Source organism: Crocuta crocuta, unplaced genomic scaffold, assembly GCF_008692635.1.
Source record: "Crocuta crocuta isolate KB4526 unplaced genomic scaffold, BGI_CrCroc_1.0 scaffold258, whole genome shotgun sequence".
Lineage (NCBI taxonomy): Eukaryota > Metazoa > Chordata > Mammalia > Carnivora > Hyaenidae > Crocuta > Crocuta crocuta.
Window position 1 is genome coordinate 7,966,579 of NW_027532842.1, and position 19,757 is coordinate 7,986,335.

Genomic DNA, 19,757 nt, shown 5'->3' on the forward strand with positions numbered 1-19,757 from the left:
ACACCGTCCGAGGTGTGTGCGCGCGCGCGCGTGCGTGTGTGTTGCAGTCTTTGCTTTTGTTAATGTCCTAAAATTAAGAAATCGCCCGAGCGGCGCGGGCAGGAGCCGTGTTCCCGAAGAGCGGCCCGGGGGCGCGCGGGGGGACAGGTGGTGTGGTCGCCGTCCCGGCTGACGGCACGCGGTGTGGCCGTGCACGAATGAGCCCGCTTCTGGCTCCTCGTGGCGCCGGACCCGAGTTAAAGTTCATTCCTTTCGAGCCTGAACCCAGCAACTTACACAGAATGTTGTTTGAAGACCCAGGGAGCGAGTGAGGTGACCGAGAGCCCGGGTCCCTCTTTCCCGGCGGCGGCTATGGGCGGGGCGTTTGAGGCCGTCGTTCGTTCCCCGCGATTCTCTCGTTCGTGCCTCGTCCCCGGCTTCTCATCAGGTTCCCCCGGAACAACAACAGCAGCAGCAACAGGGAGTAACCCTGGGTGCGCTTCAGGGATGTGCGGTTCTGATCCGAGGAACCCGCGTTAAGATGGAGGGACCTGTTTGTAATCAGGACGTCGCTTGAGGTGTCGCCGGGATTGGCGGCTCTGCCCTAATGGCCCCGCGGCTCTGAGGGAGCCGCTACTTGGGGCCTTTCTAGCGTCTTCTCCGTGTGTCTGCTGTTGACGCGAGGGCTTCGCGGAAACTGCGGACCGAGGGCTGGGGGTGTTGCTGGAAGCGTCCCCGCGCGGCCTGGCCTGTCTCCCGGCGGAGCCCGAAGCCGTCGGAGGACCCTCGTCAGAGACACTCGGTAAAGGGCCCCGCGGGGTCGGCGGCTCCCAACGGGACGAAATGGCGAGTAGGCGGCCGCCCGCTCCTCCCGCAGGCGGCACGCGCGGGACCCCGCAGCCCCCAGCCCGGCTCTGCACGTGAGACAATGAGGAGAAAGCGCTGCTTCAGGAAGCTGACGGGTCGGCTTTTAAGCGAAAATAACCACCTTCAACAAAATGGTTTTGTACCCACAGAACGTTCAGTTCTAAGGGAGGCTATCCCTGCAGGTAGGCCCCGAATAAGTTAGTTGTAAATAATAACGGAGGTAATCTGTTGAGTGTTATTGAAAAATGATGTTTGAGGGGCGCCTGGGTGGCTCAGTCTTCGGCTCAGGTCATGATCTCACGGTTCGTGGGTTCGAGCCCCGCCTCCCGCTCTGTGCTGACAGCTCAGAGCCTCGAGCTGCTTCAGATTCTGTGTCTCCTCCTCTCTCTGCTGTCTCTCTCTGTCTTTCAAAAATAAGTAAACATTTAAAAAAAAAGAAAAATGTTTGAATCCATTAAAAATGACTAGATTTAGGTATTTCTTGAAGCTCCTTCCAGAAAGTGATAGCGATCATAGGATTCTCTTCCGCCTCTGATCATACTTGATCTTATTTAATCTGAAGTGGGCGTTTATTCCAGAAGTTGCAGCAGATTTATCTAATTTTGTCAGAAGATTATTCCTACACTACATTCTAATTCCGCACTGACATTGAAGTAAAGCTTGTGAAGGAACACGGTCACGTTGAAGTCACACATCTTAACCTATAGATGGTTTTCGGCAAAAGTGTCGAAAGGTGACCTTAAGCGTAAGGAAAGGGAAAGGAACAGGAATTGGGAAGTGCTGTGTGCTCCCGTGGACAGAGGGACATTTCATTCATTCTCTCCTTCCAGCCTCGGTACCTCAGAGCACAGGTGTGTCTGCAGGTGTGGGAGGGGGACTCTGGGCGCGCAGGGCGGCCGTTGGTTGTGTCAGGCAGTAGCTGAGTGGCTGATGTGCTGTGATCCACATCCTTGCACTCTCCAGGTAGCTTTTAGGGAGTCAGGGGAGTGGTCATTGTTTGTTCCCTGATAGGGGGAGGGGATTGGGCGGGGATATGTGGCTGCCCTTTCTGGAGATCAGAACTTGAGTTAGGCCGTAGGCCCATCATTTAGAGATCATACCATACCCCAGGATTTCATGAAGGTACACACTCTGCACCCATGAAGGCCCAATGCTTGACAGAATTTTATTTTATTTTATTTTTATTTTTATTTTTTTTACAAATAGTTTATTGTCAAATTAGTTTCCACATTTGACAGAATTTTAAAATACTCAGTAGTGAAAGGTCTTACATAGGGCCTGCATTTAATACTTATAAGATTGGGGCACCTGGTGGCTCAGTCGGTTAAGCCTCTGACTTCAGCTCAGGTTATGATCTCATGGTTCGTGAGTTCAAGCCCCGCCTCTGGCTCTGTGCTGACAGCTCAGAGCCTGGAGCCTTTTGTGGATTCTGTGTCTCCTTCTCTCTCTCTGACCCTTCCTCTCTCTCTTTGACTCTCCCATACTCACACTCTGTCTGTCTCTCTCAAAATAATAAACATTAAAAAATTTTTAATGCTTCTAAATTATCTGAGTTTCACTAGGGAGGATTTGGGAGGTGGGCAGTATCATGGGACTGTATGGTTGAGCATAAAAGCTCATTTCACTTTCATAGTAAAACTATCCTTTACTACTTATATATATTTATGTTTTCATAATATTTATGTTTTCATTACACTGACCCTGCCACTACAATATATCAATACATAACTTTGCTTTAAATTGAGTGAAATGTGAGTGTTACTTAAAGTGCTGTTTTAGCATTATTTATAATAAGTAAACTCCAGGGGCGTCATCGTGGCTCAGTCGATTAAGTGCCTGACTTCAGCTCAGGTCATGATCTCACGGTTGGTTTGAGCCCCATGTCGGACTCTGTGCTGACAGCTCGGAGCCTGGAGCCTGCTTCGCGTTCTGTCTCCCTCTCTCTCTTCCTCTCACACTCACATTCTGTCTCTCTCTCTCTCTCAGAAATGAATAAAGATTTTTTAAAAAAAATTTTAAAAACCCACAACAACAGTAGCTAAACCACAGAAGTAGCCCAAGTATCCATTGGTTGATGAATGGATAAAGAGGAGATGGTGTATATATGCAAGGGAATATTACGCAGCCACAAAAAAGAACGAAATCTTGTCATTTGCAACAGCACGGATGGAGCTAGAGAGTATTATGCTGAATGAAATCAGTCAGAGAAAAACAAATATCATATGATTTTACTCTTAGGTGGAATTTAAGAAACAAAACAAATGAGCAACAGGGGAAAAAAGAGGCAAACCAAAAAGTAAACTGTTAATTACAGAGAACATAGGGGAGGTAGGTGAGAGGATGGGTAAAGTAGGTGAAGGGGATTAAGAGTACACTTGTCTTGGGGCGCCTGGGTGGCTCAGTCAGTTAAGCGTCCGGCTTCGGCTCAGGTCATGATCTCACGGTTCGTGGGTTCAGGCCCCGCATCGGGCTCTGTGCTGACAGCTCGGAGCCTGGAGCTGCTTCAGATTCTGTGTCCCCCTCTCTCTCTGACCCTCCCCTGCTCATGCTGTCTCTCTCTCTCTCAGAAATAAATAAAACATTAAAAAAAATTTTTAAAGAGTACGCTTGTTTTGATGAGCATGGAGTAATGTATGGAATTGTCGAATGAGTATATTTTACACCGGAAATTAACACTGTATGTTAACTGCATGAAAGTAAAATAAAAAGTGATGTTTTAATAATTTTTATAGACTTCCTTCCTGGCAATTTTTTAAAAATCAAACTAGATGGGAAAGGATGATTACATCTTTACTGTGTTAATTCATTTAATACTCAAAAGTTAAATAATTCGTCCAAGGTCATGCAAGTAGTAAATGGCATCATCAGCATTTGAAATCAAGGGGTTTGGCTCTAAAGCCCGTGCTTTTAAAATTAACTGCTGTGCAAGACTAGTCTCCTTGCTTATCAAGATCTGTGCACTGAAGGCAGGTTTCAGTCTTCTCTGTGTTACATAATATCAGGTGATGTTCTCCTAAAAGGTAGCAGCAGCGGTTCCTAAATAGACCGTCAAGACGCCGGCCCCCAGGAGGACAGTGAAACAAATAGTCTGTGAGAGGCCCTCGTTCCACTCAGCGCCCGTAGCTCTCTGGTTTTGTAACTCCGCACGCACGCAGGAAACGTGTGAGTAGTGCCACCGGCCGTAGCGACATTGAGGACGACAGGAAGTGATGAACTGAAGGCGGCCGTGCTACAAGGGCGATAAGCGGAGAAACAACGATTAAGTCATCAGTAATACTGGTGCTTGATGTTAAGTTAAACTGAACCCTTTTGATTTTTCTCCAAGGCTGATACTTAAACACGCATTTATGGGCGGGTTGCCCCGTTTTTACACTTTGGTGCCGGTGGTTATTTCTGAGGGAAGTGCTCATTTGGATTCCTCGAGTGTTAGGGGGACGCCTCGCTCAGGTCGTTTAGACATGTCAGCAGCAGGTGTGTAGCTCGCACGGCATGCAGCGGGCCTGAGAGCCCTCGGCCCATTTCGTTTACTCCCGAAGGAAGTGTTGCCCGCAGGGGCCCTGCGGCGTGCCCGGGGTGGGCTGTGCGGCTTTTTTCAGAGGGAAGGAAGTAGACTAGAAAGGTGGCCTCTGAGTCTGTGTATCCAACATTCCTGTGTCTCCTTCATACTTTCTTCAAATTTAGAACGAGGCCAGATGAATAGTTTAAACATCAACATTGAGCACAGGGTCTTGCTACAGTTGATTCCAGTGTTTTTTGATTCCAAAAGAACCAGCTTTTGGTTTCATTGATTTTTCTTTTTTTAAATTTTTTAATGTTTTATTTATTTCTGAGAGAGAGAGAGAGAGAGACAGCGTGAGCAGGGGAGGGTCAGAGAGAGAGAGAGGGAGATACAAAATCTGAAACAGGCTCCAGGCTCTGCGCTGGCTGTCAGCGCAGAGCCGGACGCAGGGCTCAAACCCACAAACCGTGAGATTATGACCTGAGCCGAAGTCGTATGCTTAGCCGACTGAGCCACCCAGGCGCCCCTCTTTTGTTTTCTATTTCATTGATTTCTCATCTGATATTTATTATTTCCTTTTACTTTGGGTTCATTTGCTCTTTTTCTAGTGTTTTTTGTTTGTTGTTTGTTTTTGAGAGAGAGAGAGTGCCAGTAGAGGAAGGGCAGAGGGAAAGGAGAGATAGAATCTGAAGCAGACTCCATGCCCAGCACGGTGTCCAACGTGGGCCTCCATCCCGTGACCCTGGGATCATGACCTGAGCCAAACTCAAGAGTCGGACACTCAACCAACTGAGCCACCCAGGCGCGGGGCGCCCCCTCTTTTTCTAGTTTTCTTAATGTGGAAACTGAAGTCACTGATTTGAGTCCTTTCTTGCGTGTTCAGTCCTGTACATTTACTCCAAATACTGCTTTATTCACATCCCATTAAAGTTGATTGTTGTACTTTCATTTTCATTCAGTTAAAACAATTTTCTAATTGCACTTTTGATTTCATCTGTGACCCATGGGTTATCTTAGAACTATGCTAGTTTGCAGTTATTTGAGGATTTTTCCAGATACCTTTAGTATTGATTTTGAATCAATTCCACGTGGTCAGAAAACATACCTTGCATGACATGAGTCCTTTAAAATGCATTCACGCATGTCTCATGGCCCTAAATGTGGTCTGTGGTAGAAGCATTTCATGTGCAATTGAGAAAAATGTATTGTGTATTGAGTAGTGTATTTTGCTGTTTGTTATGAGGTAAAGTTTTCTCTTATGTCCTAATGCACCGTAGAGGGCAAGGCAAGTTGGTTGACGGTGTTTTCAGGTCTGCTGTGTTCTTGCTGATTTGTTCTTTGTTCTATCAGCTGATTATTGAGGGAAGTAGGACTGTAATTACGCATTTGTTTCTCCTCGTAGTCTGGCAGTTTTTGCTTCATGCATTTTCAGCTCTGTAATTAGGTACATATAATGTTTGGGATTATTGTGGTCTCTGGGTGAATTGACCCTTTGTCATTTTGAAATGAGTTTTTTATCCCTGGTGATATTGTTTGCTTTCAAATCTAGTTTGGCAGATATTAACGTTACAACTGATCTTCCTTTTGATTAACATTAGCATGGCAGATCTTTCCCTGTCCTTCCATTTTAACTTGTTTGTGTCTTTATATTTAAAATGCCTGCGTGGTCAGTCGGTTCAGCATCCAGCTCTTCATCTGAGGGATGTGAGTTTAAGCCCCACTTTGGGCTCCATGTTGGGTGTGAAGCCTACTTAAAAAAAATTAAAATGCATTTCCTGCAAGCAGCATATAGTTGGGTTTTGTTTGTTTTTTATTTTTTATTTTTTTTTACAAATAGTTTATTGTCAAATTAGTTTCCACATAATACTCAGTGCTCATCCCCACAAGTGCCCTCCTCCATGCCTATCCCTCCTCCCCCCCACATCCATCAGTCCTCAGTTTTTGTCAGCATTCAAGAGTCTCTCATGGTTTGCCTCTCTCCCTTTCCCCCACCATTTCCCCCCTTCTNTGGGTTTTGTTTTTTAAATTCAGTCTGAAATGTCTGGCCTTTTTTTCCCTTTTGGGGGGGTTATAGACTTATAGTTGACATATAATATTATACTAGTTTCAAGTGTACAACACTTGTCTATGTGTCTCTCTCAAAAATAAATATTAAAAAATTAAAAAAATAAAATATAAATATATTTGGTATAATTAAATGATCACTGCAGTAAGTCTGGTTAACATCCATCAACCACATATAGTTATGTATTTTTTTTACTTGTGTTGAGAACTTTAAAGATAAACTCTCTGCAACTAACTTTTTTTTTTTAACATTTATTCATTTTTGAGAGAGGGAGAGAGAGAAAATGAATGAGTGGGGGAGGGGCAGAGAGAGAGAGGGGAGACACAGAATCTGAAGCAGGCTTCAGGCTCCCAGCTGTCAGCACAGAGCCCAAGGCAGGGCTTGAACTCACAAGCGGTAGATCATGACCCGATCCGAAGTCGGATGCTTAACCGACTGAGCCACCCGGGCGCCCCTCTGCAACTTTAAAATATACAATATTGTTATCAACTATAGTCACCCTGCTGTACAATCTATTTTAATTGAGGTGTTTTGACCAGTAACATTGAATGTGATTATGATATAGTTAGGTTTAAGTCTTCTCATTTGACATTTTTTAAATCTGCCCTATCCTTTGTTCCCTTTTCCTTCTCCTTCTGCCTTCTTTTGAGATAATTAAAAATAAGGTTTTTTTACTATTTATTTTTTGAGAATACAAGTGGTGGAGGGGCAGGGAGAGGGGGACAGAGGGTCAGAAGCCGGCTTCATGCTAACAGCAGTGAGCCCAATGTGGGCCTCAAATTCAGGAACCAAGTGATCATGACCTGAGCAAAAATCCACACTCAACAGACTGAGTCACACAGGTGCCCCTTGAGTTAATTTTTAAATGATTTTTGAATTTCAATTTTTTTAAAATGATTCTATTTTCTCTCCTTTGTTGGCTTATTAGCTGTAACCCTGTTATTTTACTGATTTGCGTTAGGGTTTATAGCATACAGTTTTAAGTGTTTTTATTTATTTTTGACAAAGAGAAAGCACGCGCGCAAGTAGGGGGTTGGGGGAGGTACAGAGGATCTGAAGTGGGCTCTGCACTGACAGCAGAGAGTCTGATGCAGGGCTTGAACTCATGAACTGAGAGATCATGACCTGAGCTGAAGTCAGACACTCAATGAACTGAGCCACCCAGGCATCCCTAGAGAGTCTAATTTCTATTTGAACATTCAGTTAATGTGTGTTCAGTAGAGTAGAATCATACAGTTACGGTCTTCAAACTCACTTGAATTGTGTTTGAATATGTTAGAACAAACATCCACAGTAACAATATTAATTAAATTGTAATTACCAAACAAATATTTCAGTGGCCCTCAGGGGTGAAGCCTGGCTGATATTGCTTATTGCTTCTGTGTCTGTAGCCTTTGTTTCAAGTAATGAAACAAGCATAATTTTTGAAATTATGCTTATATTATTTAGGGGAAAAATCTGGCTCCCTATGTCTTATCCCCAGTGGTTTACATAATTCTAGGAGAATTTAAGACATGAATTAGAATATTTTTAAAAACCTTCCTATTTTGTTACTTCCTTTTCCTGTCTGTTCTCAGATCCTGGAGTGTAGTAATTTTCTAAATAACTTGCCTTTTGAAAGCTATAGTGCCCTGCAAAGCTTATTTGCATTCTATCATTATCCCAGCCTCCTTCCCTTTTTTTTCTTTTTCTAAAGAACAGATTTTTTTCTTTTCACTGCTAGTGAATTAATCTGTTCTTACATTATTCTCTGTTGATACCAGAAAGCAAACTGGTCTGACAGAGCTCTATAAATAAATATTAAAAAAAAAACCCAAATGAATAAAAAGAGCTTTTATAGATTCTTTTATACAAACTGATCCTTTCGATCTCACTGGTTTCTTATAAGACAGGAAATAAGAAGGAAATGGTGCTAGGCAGCTGAGACACCGGTGCAGACTATCTGGAAGAAGATTGTGCCCTAGTGATGCAGATAAAGCTTCCCTTCTCCCCTGGCCTCTTCTGGTTTGTGACAAAGAAGATACAGCCTTCTAGCCTCCAGCCCCACCGTCTCCTTGGCCTCTCTACTGGGATATCTCATCGCCGTCTCAGACTTAACCACTTTCTGGGTCTCTGTCTTGGTCCGTCTCTGCCCTGAACCAGCCCCTCCTGGCCTAGGTCGGTAAATGAGTTTCATCCTTCTAGTTCCGTGGTTGAAAAATCATCCCATATGCAGTTAATCAACAAATCCTGGCCTTCGGTCCGCCTGCTTACCATCCCCACTGCAGCGAGAGTCATTCAAGCCGCCATAACCTCTGTCTTGTGAGGCTGATGGAAAAACAGGATTACAGTTTACACGTCCTGTCATCAGGACAGGGAGTCTCTCTGCCGACCCAGCGAATGCGGGCTGCCCTTGTACTTGCTTTGAGCCGCAGAACGTGACGGAAGTGACGTGTGAGATTCGGAGCCTGGGCCTCAAGACCGCGTGCCTCTCCTGCCCGAGCTCTTTTGACAGATGGTTGCCGTGAGGAAGGTTGGACGTGCGGAGAGAGAGGCCCAGCCAAGACGCGCTAGTGCCACAGGCCTGATGTGTGAGGGGACCGTCGCAGACTCGCCTGCCCCAGCCCGTCCGCGTGTTGAACAGTCCCGGTGATCATAGCCTGGACCACCCCGCACAGTCACCGGGAAGAATACTTGGTGGTCTTGTAAAGTCACTGCGTTGTGGGCAGTTTGTTCCACGGCAGCGTCTGCGTCGTCGTAGTGCTCTGCGTCTTCGGCTCTCCTTCCCGTCCTCCCCCCACACCCCGGCCGTGCTCCCCAGAGCAGCCAGAATAATTCCTCCAAAATCAACAGCAGATTCGTCCCTCCTCTCTGAGAGCCTCGTTCAGGGGACACCTGAAGTCCTTCCCGGGGCTCCTCCCCGCAGCCCTGTTACTTCTCTGGCCTGATTTCCTCTCCTCTTTCCTTTGTTTCCACAGCTGCCTCACTGGCCTCCTCGCTGAATGATCTTCATACATTATTTCACCTCCCTGAGCATGTTGCCGTGCTATAAAATGGAATAATAGCTGTTTTACAAAGTAGTGTGAAGTGCTTAGCAGATTAGGCTTTGAAATATTACTGGAGATGGGGAGAAGATTGAAATAGCCGCTAGTATATTTGTTCCTGTCTTCCTTTGTTTGGGCAGTTTTCTTTGTTTCTTTATTTTTAATTTTTTTAATGTTTATTTGTTGAGAGAGAGGGAGAGAGAGCACCAGCAGGGGTGGGGCGCAGAGAGACGGAGGGGGAAAGCCCAAGCAGTCTCCATGCTGCCAGTGCAGAGCCTGACATGGGTTTCAACCTCACGAACCACGAGGTCGTGACCTGAGCCGAAACCAAGAGTCTGACACTTAGCCAAGTGAGTCACCCGGGTGCCCCATGTTTCTTTATTTTTAATTCTTGGAGTTATTACCCCTTCCTCCCCGTTCTTCAGTGAGTGAAAGAGCGCCCTGACACAGTCTTCTTATTCTTAGCTGACCGTGTCTGAAGATCATATTGCAAAAGCGTGTGCCTGTCTTGCTTGAGCGGCTGGCTGTGTCCAGGGTATGCGTGTGGGACAGTATGTTGTCCTAGAGGGAGTCCACGTCACGTGGGGCTTTAAGAAGATTTATACCTGACACTGTTCTTATAAGCGTATAAGCTACACAGATTTAGGTTACTGCTGAAATATGCATCCCGTCTCCCTAAGCAGATGGGCACCTCCACTTAACTGAAGCAGTAGGTCACAGGTAAGGGTGGTTATGGTTCTGTGGAGAACAGCTTTCTCCAAAATAGAGATCCACATGCCTTGATGATAAAGGATTGTTTAAAGTTATTTTGAAAGCATTCCTATTCTCTGTGCTCTCTCACTTTTTCCAGTGCTTCATTATACTTAGTAAGGTGGACTCAGGCCCACCCGGTTGCAACCCTAGGAGGAGAAACTTTTGTTAGCGTGCTAGTTGCACAGCATGTGAAAACAAATACGAACTTATTAAGTGTGAAGTCTTCAGGGAAGCTTTTTAAACTGATTGCCTGAAAAGGATATCATCAGCACCTACAGGAATTAACAACATCAAAAGGTTATTTTTGCATATGTGGATTGCATAGGTCACCAGTGTGAATTTATACTGATTTTTCCTTGTTCCTGATACCGCAGGATTTTTCTGTGGCTAACTGGTATACCTCCCACAAGTATTAAAAAAGGAGAAGGGAGGGGTCATGGCTGTGGCAAATGCCACGTACACAGACACGGTAGCTTCCTAACAGCCCCTCCACCCCGATGTCAGTGTGAATCATTTAAAATCCGAGGCAAGACTAATACTTCTCTGTTCAGCACCCTGCAGTGGCTTAATCCAGCACCCTTTCTGTAGCCTGTAAGGCCCTCCATGCTCTGGTCTGCCGCAGGCTTTGACTCCTCTCTTCCTTTGCCCACTTGGCTTCAGCCAGACAGGCTGCTTGCTGTCTATCTGTCACACCCTGCAGGGCCCCACCTGCGGACCTTTGTGCTTCCTTGTCTTTCTGCCTGGGATGCTCTCCTCCCAGATTCCGAATGGCCGGTTCTCTGCGGCTAGGTTTCCTTTAAAATACTCTACTACCAGTGAGGCTTTTCTGTCTACGCCATGGAAAATAAGTACTTCCTCTTTCACTTTCTTCTTACCCTGCGTTGTTTTTCTTCATGGCATTTATTACTGCTTAATGTAGTTATTTGTGTTTCTCTCCTGAGTTATATGTTCACTGCTTTATTTCCAGAACCTAAAACAAACAATATTTTTTGACTGGATGAATTGATTATATAGCACCGATTCCTGTGCCAGTAGGAGAGAGTTGAATGTGTTCACGTGGTAGGTAGCTAACAATTAATTTTGAATACAGATGTGCTCCTGACCTTAAAAAGATCTCCGTGTTGATTCAGTCATTTAACAAAACATTAAGTGCTTATAGTGTTTTAGGTACTGTATTTGACACTGGGAATACAAAGATGTATAAATGTACATGGTCAGATGCATTTGTACTTCACACAGTAGTTCTTATCTTCAATAGTACAGTGGCCAGTTGCATATTACAAATTTTAAATGCCAGTGTAATTAACATACATTGTTATATTAGTTTCAGGTATACAATATAGTGGCTCAGCAGTCCCATATGTTACTCATTTCTCAAGATAAGTGTGCTTTTAATCCCCTTTCCTATTTCACCCATGTCCCCCCCACCTCCCCTCTAGTAACCATCAGCTTGTTCTCTCTAGTTAAGACTCCGTTATTTTTGGTTTGTCTTTTTTTCCTCCCTTTGTTCATTTGTTCTGTTTCTTAAATTCCACATATGAGTGATACCATATGCTATTTGTCTTTCTCTGATTGGCTTATTTCACTTAGCATTATACTCTCTAGATCATCCATGTTGCTGCAAATGGCAAGCTTTCTTTCTTCTTCATGGCTCACTAACACTCCATTGTCAGTTTATACCACAGCCTCTTTACGCTCTTATCTGTCAGCACTGAGGCCGCTTCCATGGTTGGCTGTTGTAAATACTGCTGCAGTAAACGCAGGGGTGCGTACATCCCTTCAAGTTAGTGTTTTCATATTCTGTGAGTGAACACCCAGTAGTGTGGTTCCTGGATCATAGAGTCGTTCTGTTTTCAGTTGCTTGAAGACCCTCCGTCCCGTCTTCCCCAGCGGCCGCACCAGCTTGCGTTCCCGCCCGCAGCGCACAAGGTTCCTTTTCCTCCACTTCCTCACCAGTGCTGCTTGTGGCTTCTGTTTTCGAGTTTAGCCATTCTGACAAGAATGAGATAATTTCTCACTGTGGTTTTGAATTGCATTTCCTTGACGATGAATGATGTTGAACAGATCTTCATGTGTCTCTTGGCCATCTGGATGTCTTCCATGGAGAAATGTCTGTTCATGTCTTCTTCCCATTTTTAATTGCATTATTTGTCTTTTCGGTGTTGAGTTGTAGAAGTTCTTTATAAATTTTGGATACTAACCCTTTTTGGATAGGTCATTGGCAACATCTTCCATTCAGTAGGTTTTTCAGTTTTGTTGATTGTTGCCTTTGCTGTGCAGAAGCTTTTTATTTTGCTGTAATCCCAGTAGTTTATTTTTACTTTGTTTCCCTTACCTCAGGAGACATATCTAGTAAGAAGTTGCTATGGCCAATGTCAAAGGATACTGTCTTTGCTCTCTTTTATGGTTTCAAGTCTCATATTTAGGTCTTTGATCCATTTTGAATTTATTTTTGTGTGTAAGAAATTGATCCAGTTTCATTCTTTTGCATGTGGCTGTCTGTGTTCTCAGTGCCATTTGTGAAGAGACCGTCTTTTTCGCATTGAATATTCTTTCCTGCTTTGTTAAAGATTAATTGACCATATAATTATGAATTTACTTCTGGGCTTTGTATTCTTTTCCATTGATCTACGCGTCTCTTCTTGTGCCCGCACTGTACTGTTTTGATCACTATAGCTTTGTAATATAACTTGAATTCTGGAATTGTGATAACTCCAGTCTTGTTTTCCTTTTTCAAGATTTTTTTGACTATTTGGGGTCTTTTGTGGTTCCATACAAATTATAGAATTGTTTGTCCTAGTTCTTTGAAAAATGCTGTTGGTATTTTGATAGGGATTGCATTAAATGTGTAGATTGGGTAATAATCGATATTTTAACAATATGTGTTCTTCCATCCTATGAGTATGGAATGTCTATTTTTTGTGTGTTGTCTTCAATTTCTTTCACTGGTGTTTCAGAGTACAGATCTTTCATCTTTATCGTTAAGTGTATTCCTAGGTATCTTATGCATATTACAAGTTCTAAGAAACCCTGCCATAACTAAGTCAGTAACTCTGTTTCACCCAGTATTTTCCTAAACTTTTTTTTTTTTTGGCATAGAATTCTTTTTTTGTGAAATACATATTTAAATCCTTTTAGACTTGTTGATCTTTGGAAACAGAGCTACCATCTAGTGGTGATGGGGTGGAAGGTGGGGAGCACATCACTACTGAAGGGACTGTGCCTCTGGAAAGAGTGGTGGTACAGTAGATATGAGGCAGCAGCTAATTTCTTCTACATACCTTTTGTTGTTAAATTCATCATTTAGGAAGAAAGGTCATTATTACTATAGATGACAAAAACTTACTTGAAAAATACCAACATCTATTTCTAATTTTATTTTTTAAGGTTTATTTATTTTGAGAGAGACAGAGTGAGTGAGAGCTAACAGAGGAGGGGCCGGAGAGAGAGGGAGAGAGAGAGAATCCAAGGCAGGCTCTGTGCAGAGCCCGATGTGGGGCTTGAACTCAGAGACTGTAAGAACATGACCTGAGCTGAAATCAAGAGTTAGGTGCTCAACTGACTGAGCCATCCAAGCGCCCCTATTTCTGATTTTTAAAATGACTTGATAAAATAGTAATAAATGGCTTTTTGAATAAAATTGCATGCATACAAAATACTTGATCGGTTTCCGCTAAAACCAGGAACAAGTAAGATGCTTTGTTACCATGGCCATTGCTGTGTGACATTGTACTGTGTTGACAAATTCAGTTGCTATATTCAGTGGAGAGAAAATAATTAGAAGCATAAGACATTGGAAAGGAAGAGAAAAGGCTACTTTTTTGTGTAGATGATGTGAGAGTATTTATTGAATAGCCAAGAGGATCAATAACAGAATATCTGAACAAAAAGAATTGAGTAAAATTAGCAAACAAGAAGCCAGTACTTTCTGTATATGTGTAATGGTTTGTTTGAAAACATAGTGGAAGGAAAGTCTCCTTTTCCACTAACATCAGAAAGAGAAAATACTTAAGAATATACTTTGGAAATATGCCAAATCTGTAAGGGGTAAACATTCTGGAAAAACACAAGAGTGGACTTAAATAAGTGGAAAGACATGTCCTATTTCATGTTCGTGAATAGAATAACTCAACAGTATAGAGATTCTGTTCTCCTCAATTTAGTATATAAACGAATTCCATTCCCAACAAAGTTTTCTTTTGTCTGGCACTCGACAAGTCAATCCTAAAAGTCATTGGGAAAAACAAATAAGAAAGAGCCAGAAAACCTCTGAAAGAGAGTCATAAAGAGGGCAAACCCCACCAGATTTTAAACTGCGAACCCTCTGGGGGGCGCCCGGGTGGCTTAGTCGGTTAAGCGTCCGACTTTCGCTTAGGTCATGATCTCGTGGTTCGTGGGTTCGAGCCCCGCGTCAGGCTCTGTGCTGACTGCCAGCTCAGAGCCTGGAGCCTATTTCGGAGTCTGTGTCTCCCTCTCTCTCTGACCCTCCCCTGCTCACTTTGTCTCTCTCTCTCTCTCCTATCAAAAAAAAAAAACAAAAACCAAACTACGAACCCTCTGTAATTAAAACTGCTGAGGGAAGCCTGGGGGGCTCAGTCAGTTGAGTGTCTGACTCTTGATTTTGGGTCAGGTCATGATCTCATGGTTAATGGGATCAAGCCCCACATTGGGCTCTGGGCTGACAGCACAGAGCTTGCTTGGGATTGTCTCTCTCTCTCTCTGTCCTTCCCTTGATCTGCATACATGCACGTGCTCTCTCTCTTAAATTTAAAAAATCTATTGGGGTAGGGAGGTATTTGAGAACTCGCTCTACTCTCTCCAGTTTTGCTCTGAACCTAAAGCTGCTCTAGAAAATAAACTCTTAAACAATTGTATGGTATGGTGTGTGCATAGATGTATTGGCCAATGGAGCAGAATAGAATGTCCACAAATAGTAATTATAGAAATTTAGAACATGATAAAAGTAACGTCTCAAATCACAGAGGAACAGATGGGACAACTGGATGGATACTTGGTGAGAGAGAAAATCCGGGCCACACCTCACATGATACTCCAAGAATAAACTACAAATGGATACAGTCTTGTTTTTTCTTCTCTTCTGTGTCAAAATTTTAATTTTATTATTATTTTTAAATGTGTACTTATTTATTTTGAGAGAGAGAGGAGAGGAGAATCCCAAGCAGCTCCCATACTGCCAGTACAAAGCCCAATGCAAAGCTTGATCTTACAAACTGTGAGATCATGACCTGAGCCAAGATCAAGAGTCGGATGCTTAACCGACCGAGCCACGCAGGCATCCCTAAACTTTTAACTTTAAAGTAATTTCAGACTTTTGAAAAATAGTCCGAAGAACTTTCATATATTCTTCACGCTGATTCCCTAAATGTTATTATTTGCTACATGTCCTTTGTCATTAGTTCTCTCTCTGAAACAGTTTGAGAGTAAGTTGCAGATATAATGTCCCTCTACCAATAAATACCCCTCAGTGATCTTTCCTAAGAACACGTTTGTCTGTCTCTTCAAATTTCTGTAACAGAACACCGCACACCAGGTGCTTATAAACAACAGAAGTTTATTTCTCATAGTCCTAGAAGCTGGGAGTCCCAACTTCAGGGCACCACAGATGTGCTGGCTGGGGAGGGCCCACTTCCTGGTTCACAGATGGCCATCTTTTCACTGTATCATCACATGGCGGAAGGGACAAGGGATTTCTCTGAGGTCTCTTATAAGGGCCCTAATCCCTTTCATAAAGCCTTCACCTTCATGACCCAATCACCTCCCAAAGGCCCCATCTTCAAAAAATACATGAATTGGGTTGGAGGGAACACACAACATTTAGTCATAGCAAAGAACATTTTCTTATGTAATATCAGGATACAGTTATCAAAATCAGGGAATTAGCATTGATAAAATGCCACTCTAATCTGTAAGCCTTATTCAGATTTCCCCAGTTGCCCACAAGTCCCTTCTGCTCCACAGTTCAGCCAAGGATCACACACTGCAGTTAGTAGTTATCATGTCTCCTTAGTGTCCTTTATTCTGGAAGATTCTGGAAGAGTCCCTCAGTTGCTCTGTCTTCCATGACCATAACAGTTTTGAAGAGTACAGGCTTCTTTGTGGAAGGTCCCTTAAATTAGGTGATATCTCCTCATGATTAGATTCAAAGTGTACAGTTTGGGCAAGAATACCACAGAAGTGGTGCTCTGGCATTGAGTGTACACTTCTAAGTCTGTGAACTGTAGTTACCAGTTCAGCTGGTCTCCGCCAGCTTTCTCCATTCTGGAAGGGTGCAGCGTCTCTGGGTAATTAGTAGGCATTTGGGCAGACCCTGGTGTACACACAGGCCCTTGGAGGAAGGGCTTGCTGCTCGGTTGTGTCAGCTTTTCGCTGTCAGCTCTTTCAGTATGACTGATTGCACCCAAGGGCACACCCTTCCTGTGCCAGCCTGTGTCCAGTGTGTGAGTGAGAAGGGGCCCCGCTGCTTTAGAGCCCTCGCTAGTCGGCCAAGGTTCTGATAAGCCTGCAGCACGGTTGCGTTTCTCCTTAGGTCACAGCTCGTGCCCCACATTCTGTCTCTGCGCCTGATTCCAGAGAGCCAAGCTGACACAGCTGTCGTGGTGGGAAAATACCTTGAGACTCTGTAACCTGTTCCTGTTATTTGCGCTAAGTCTTTTTAGCATCTCTCCATCATTCCTGAAACAGGTCGTGCTGGTGATTTTTCTATTTCTGTGATTTCTGCTACATTTGATGGAATTCTGCCTTAAGGAAGAGCTTTCCTTCCTCCCCAGTCATTCATTTATATCACCGTTGTCTCATGGATTCTTATGGGTTGCAATCTAGCATGTATTTCATTGCTCATATGGCTCCGGATTTGGCCATTGGGAGCCCCTTCGGTTTGGTTTCTGTCCCCGTCATTTCTTCTTTCCTTACTTTCTGGCACCACCTGGTTTTTCAGGCTTATCTGATAGTTTTCTCACCCTGGAATCTGCCATTTCAAAATGGGCCACATTTGAATGTAAAAAGTAAAAACTTTCAAGCACTAGAAGGAAACATGGGTGGATGGCCTTAGAACCAGGGAGTGAGGAAAGCCCGCTAGGAAATAAGAGGATTAGTGAACAGCAGCAGTTCAGGGGAAAGGAAGGAAGGGAATGGCTCATCAGCATATGAAAAGATGCTTATTCTCCTGTAGTAGAAAATGCAAAGTGAAATTGCCGCCTGGTACAAAACGTCTGGAAACGCTCGGTGGGGTCGGTGGTGGAAGACAGGCAGTTGGAGCCTTGCTGGTAGGAGCACAGAACGGCACAGCCTCTCTGCCAGGGACGTGGGGAATCAGGCAGGTGTACTTTTGGTCCAGTAATTTCTCTGTCGGTAATTACAGCGAGAGGGACTTCCACAGAGACGCAGCCCGGGCGTCGGCTTCGTCCCGGCCACGCTGGTGGCGCAGTAGCGGCTGGAGGCCTGTCGGTAGGGCCCCGAGTGGGGACCGAGTGGGGACCGCACGCCCTCGCGGCGGAGTCCGTGCGGGCTTGGGAGCACGAGCAGCGCTGGGCTCCGTGTGACTTCCCAGCGACTTCTGGGCCGGAAGCGAGAGAAGCAAGATGCAGAGGAGGCGTGTAAAGGGCACAACTAGAAATACGTCTTCGTTTGTTTATTTTGCTAAAAGAAATAGGATAAAGCAGGCTGATGAAAATGGTTACCTGCAATGAGAGGGTAACTAGGAAGGAAAGCCAGGCCTTTCCGACTTTGTGTAGTTTCGACTTTTAAACCATTTATATTTTTTTTCATATTCAAAAAATAAAATTAAAGAGGAGGCAAAAGCAAATTGTAAAATTTGGACCCACGACACAAATGAACTTAACTTTATGTAAAATTGACGCTATATACAGCGAGGAAGGAGTCGTTTCAAGTGGCTTTGTACTCCTTAGTGGGATAGTTTAAAGCCAAAACAAAGCAAAAATTTTAAACTACAAAGAAATTGTAAACCAGTATGCAGTTTTTAAACTATTTTATTTATATTTTAGGATGAGCTGAAAAGTGAATTAGGAACCTAGATTTTCACTGTACCTAAATGCAGAGAGATAAAAATGTAACGCCAAGGAAATTAAGGGAAAACTTTATAATGTTCTATTTGAATTAGAAATATCAATGTGGGGCCGCCTGGGTGACTCAGTCAGTTGGACGTCTAGCTTTGGCTCAGGTCATGATCTTGTGGTTCGTGAGTTCAAACCCCGCATCGGGCTCTGTACTGACAGTTCAGAGCCTGGAGCTTGCTTCGGATTCTGTGACTCCCTCTCTGCCCCTCCCCAGCTCACACTCTGTCTCTGTCTCTCAAAAATAAATAAACATTAACAATTTTTTTTAAAAAAGAAATATCAATCTGAATATAAATACAGATGTGTAACACTATTTCAGTCATCCAAAAGGGCCTAAAAGCAATGAAAGTCCAGTAGCTGTGAGCACCCCTAGTATTCAAAGCTTGGTTTCCAAGTATCACTAAAAGGAACCGATGCAGGCACCTTGGCTGGCTCAGTTCGTAGAGCACGCAACTCTTGATTTTGGGGGGATCATGAGCTCAAGCCCCACATGTGGGTTAGAGCCTACTTGAAAAAAAGTAAAACAGAACCAGTAGCCCTTGGAGAAATGGCTAATTTCCGGTCTGCAGGAGGGAAGATAGAAAGTGAGCCTGGGACATCTTGTTCTAGACAGCAAAGAAGTGCTCAAAGACTAACGGGGATAACTCGGGAGGCTGCAGGAGTCTGTTGGAAGAGCATTGGCCAAAGATGAGAAAGAAGGAGTGTAGTTGATAATGACACATTAAATTTAAAAAATCCATACGATTCCTTATTGATATTCAAAAAGAGAACATTTGAATTTATTTGTCAACAATGACTTTGAATGTTATACCAACATTCTGTTCTGAAAATGGGTAAAGGGCAGTAATTAGGTTTTTGTGCTGCCTTTTTAGGAAGTTCTAGTTAATCACCAGTTGAAAGTGCTTTATAGAAAAATACCAGCTTCAAAGTGTATAAATAAGTAATAGAAGGGTTTTAATGGTAATTTTTAAATTCTACAAAATAATTGATTCAGGCAAAGATGATCAACAGGTGCTAACACCATTAGGTAAAAAGTTTGGGGGGAGGAAGAAAGTCACATATTGTTAACATTTCACTGCACAAAAATCTTCATGACTGTTAAGTGAAATCTATGCCTTTACAGGGGAGAGACTTGGTGGTCACTACCTTGTCAAGTGACCCCAGACATAACATAGTGACAGACTTCAGTAATGTACCTCCCAATCCCAGAATACTTTAGATCTGAGTGTTCTTGTCCATTCTCTCCCTCGCACCCCCAAACTGCATTCAGGCCTTTACGCTTGGAGTGGAATAACGGGAAGAGGAGTTGGGGGTAGGAGCGAGAGGGTGAAGTTAAGGACACCAAAAAGAAACAGACAAAACCATTCATTTCACACGACATCTGGCCTGTTGTTGTCATTATGTATTTATTTTTAGAGAGGAAGAGGGAGAGAGAGCAGGGGAGCGGGGGGGGGGGGGGGGAGGGGGGGGGAGAGGGG

At 43.8% G+C, this 19,757-nt stretch overlaps 1 protein-coding gene across 5 annotated transcripts in view; it reads left to right on the forward strand.

Moving 5' to 3' along the window:
- Positions 1-19,757, forward strand: part of ZDHHC20 (zDHHC palmitoyltransferase 20) — a 345,529-nt gene that overhangs the window by 276,139 nt on the left and 49,633 nt on the right. For 2 of the 5 annotated variants that reach the window (XM_077745443.1, XM_077745444.1), the window contains exon 1: positions 11,227-11,245. The exons of 2 other annotated variants lie outside the window; for them this stretch is intronic. In XM_077745443.1, coding sequence (XP_077601569.1) covers positions 11,233-11,245 — 13 coding nt within the window. In that variant the 5' untranslated portion in view covers positions 11,227-11,232. Of the gene's footprint in view, positions 1-11,226; positions 11,246-18,493; positions 18,510-19,757 lie in introns of those variants that run through there. One more of the 5 variants, XM_077745448.1, reaches the window with a different exon arrangement.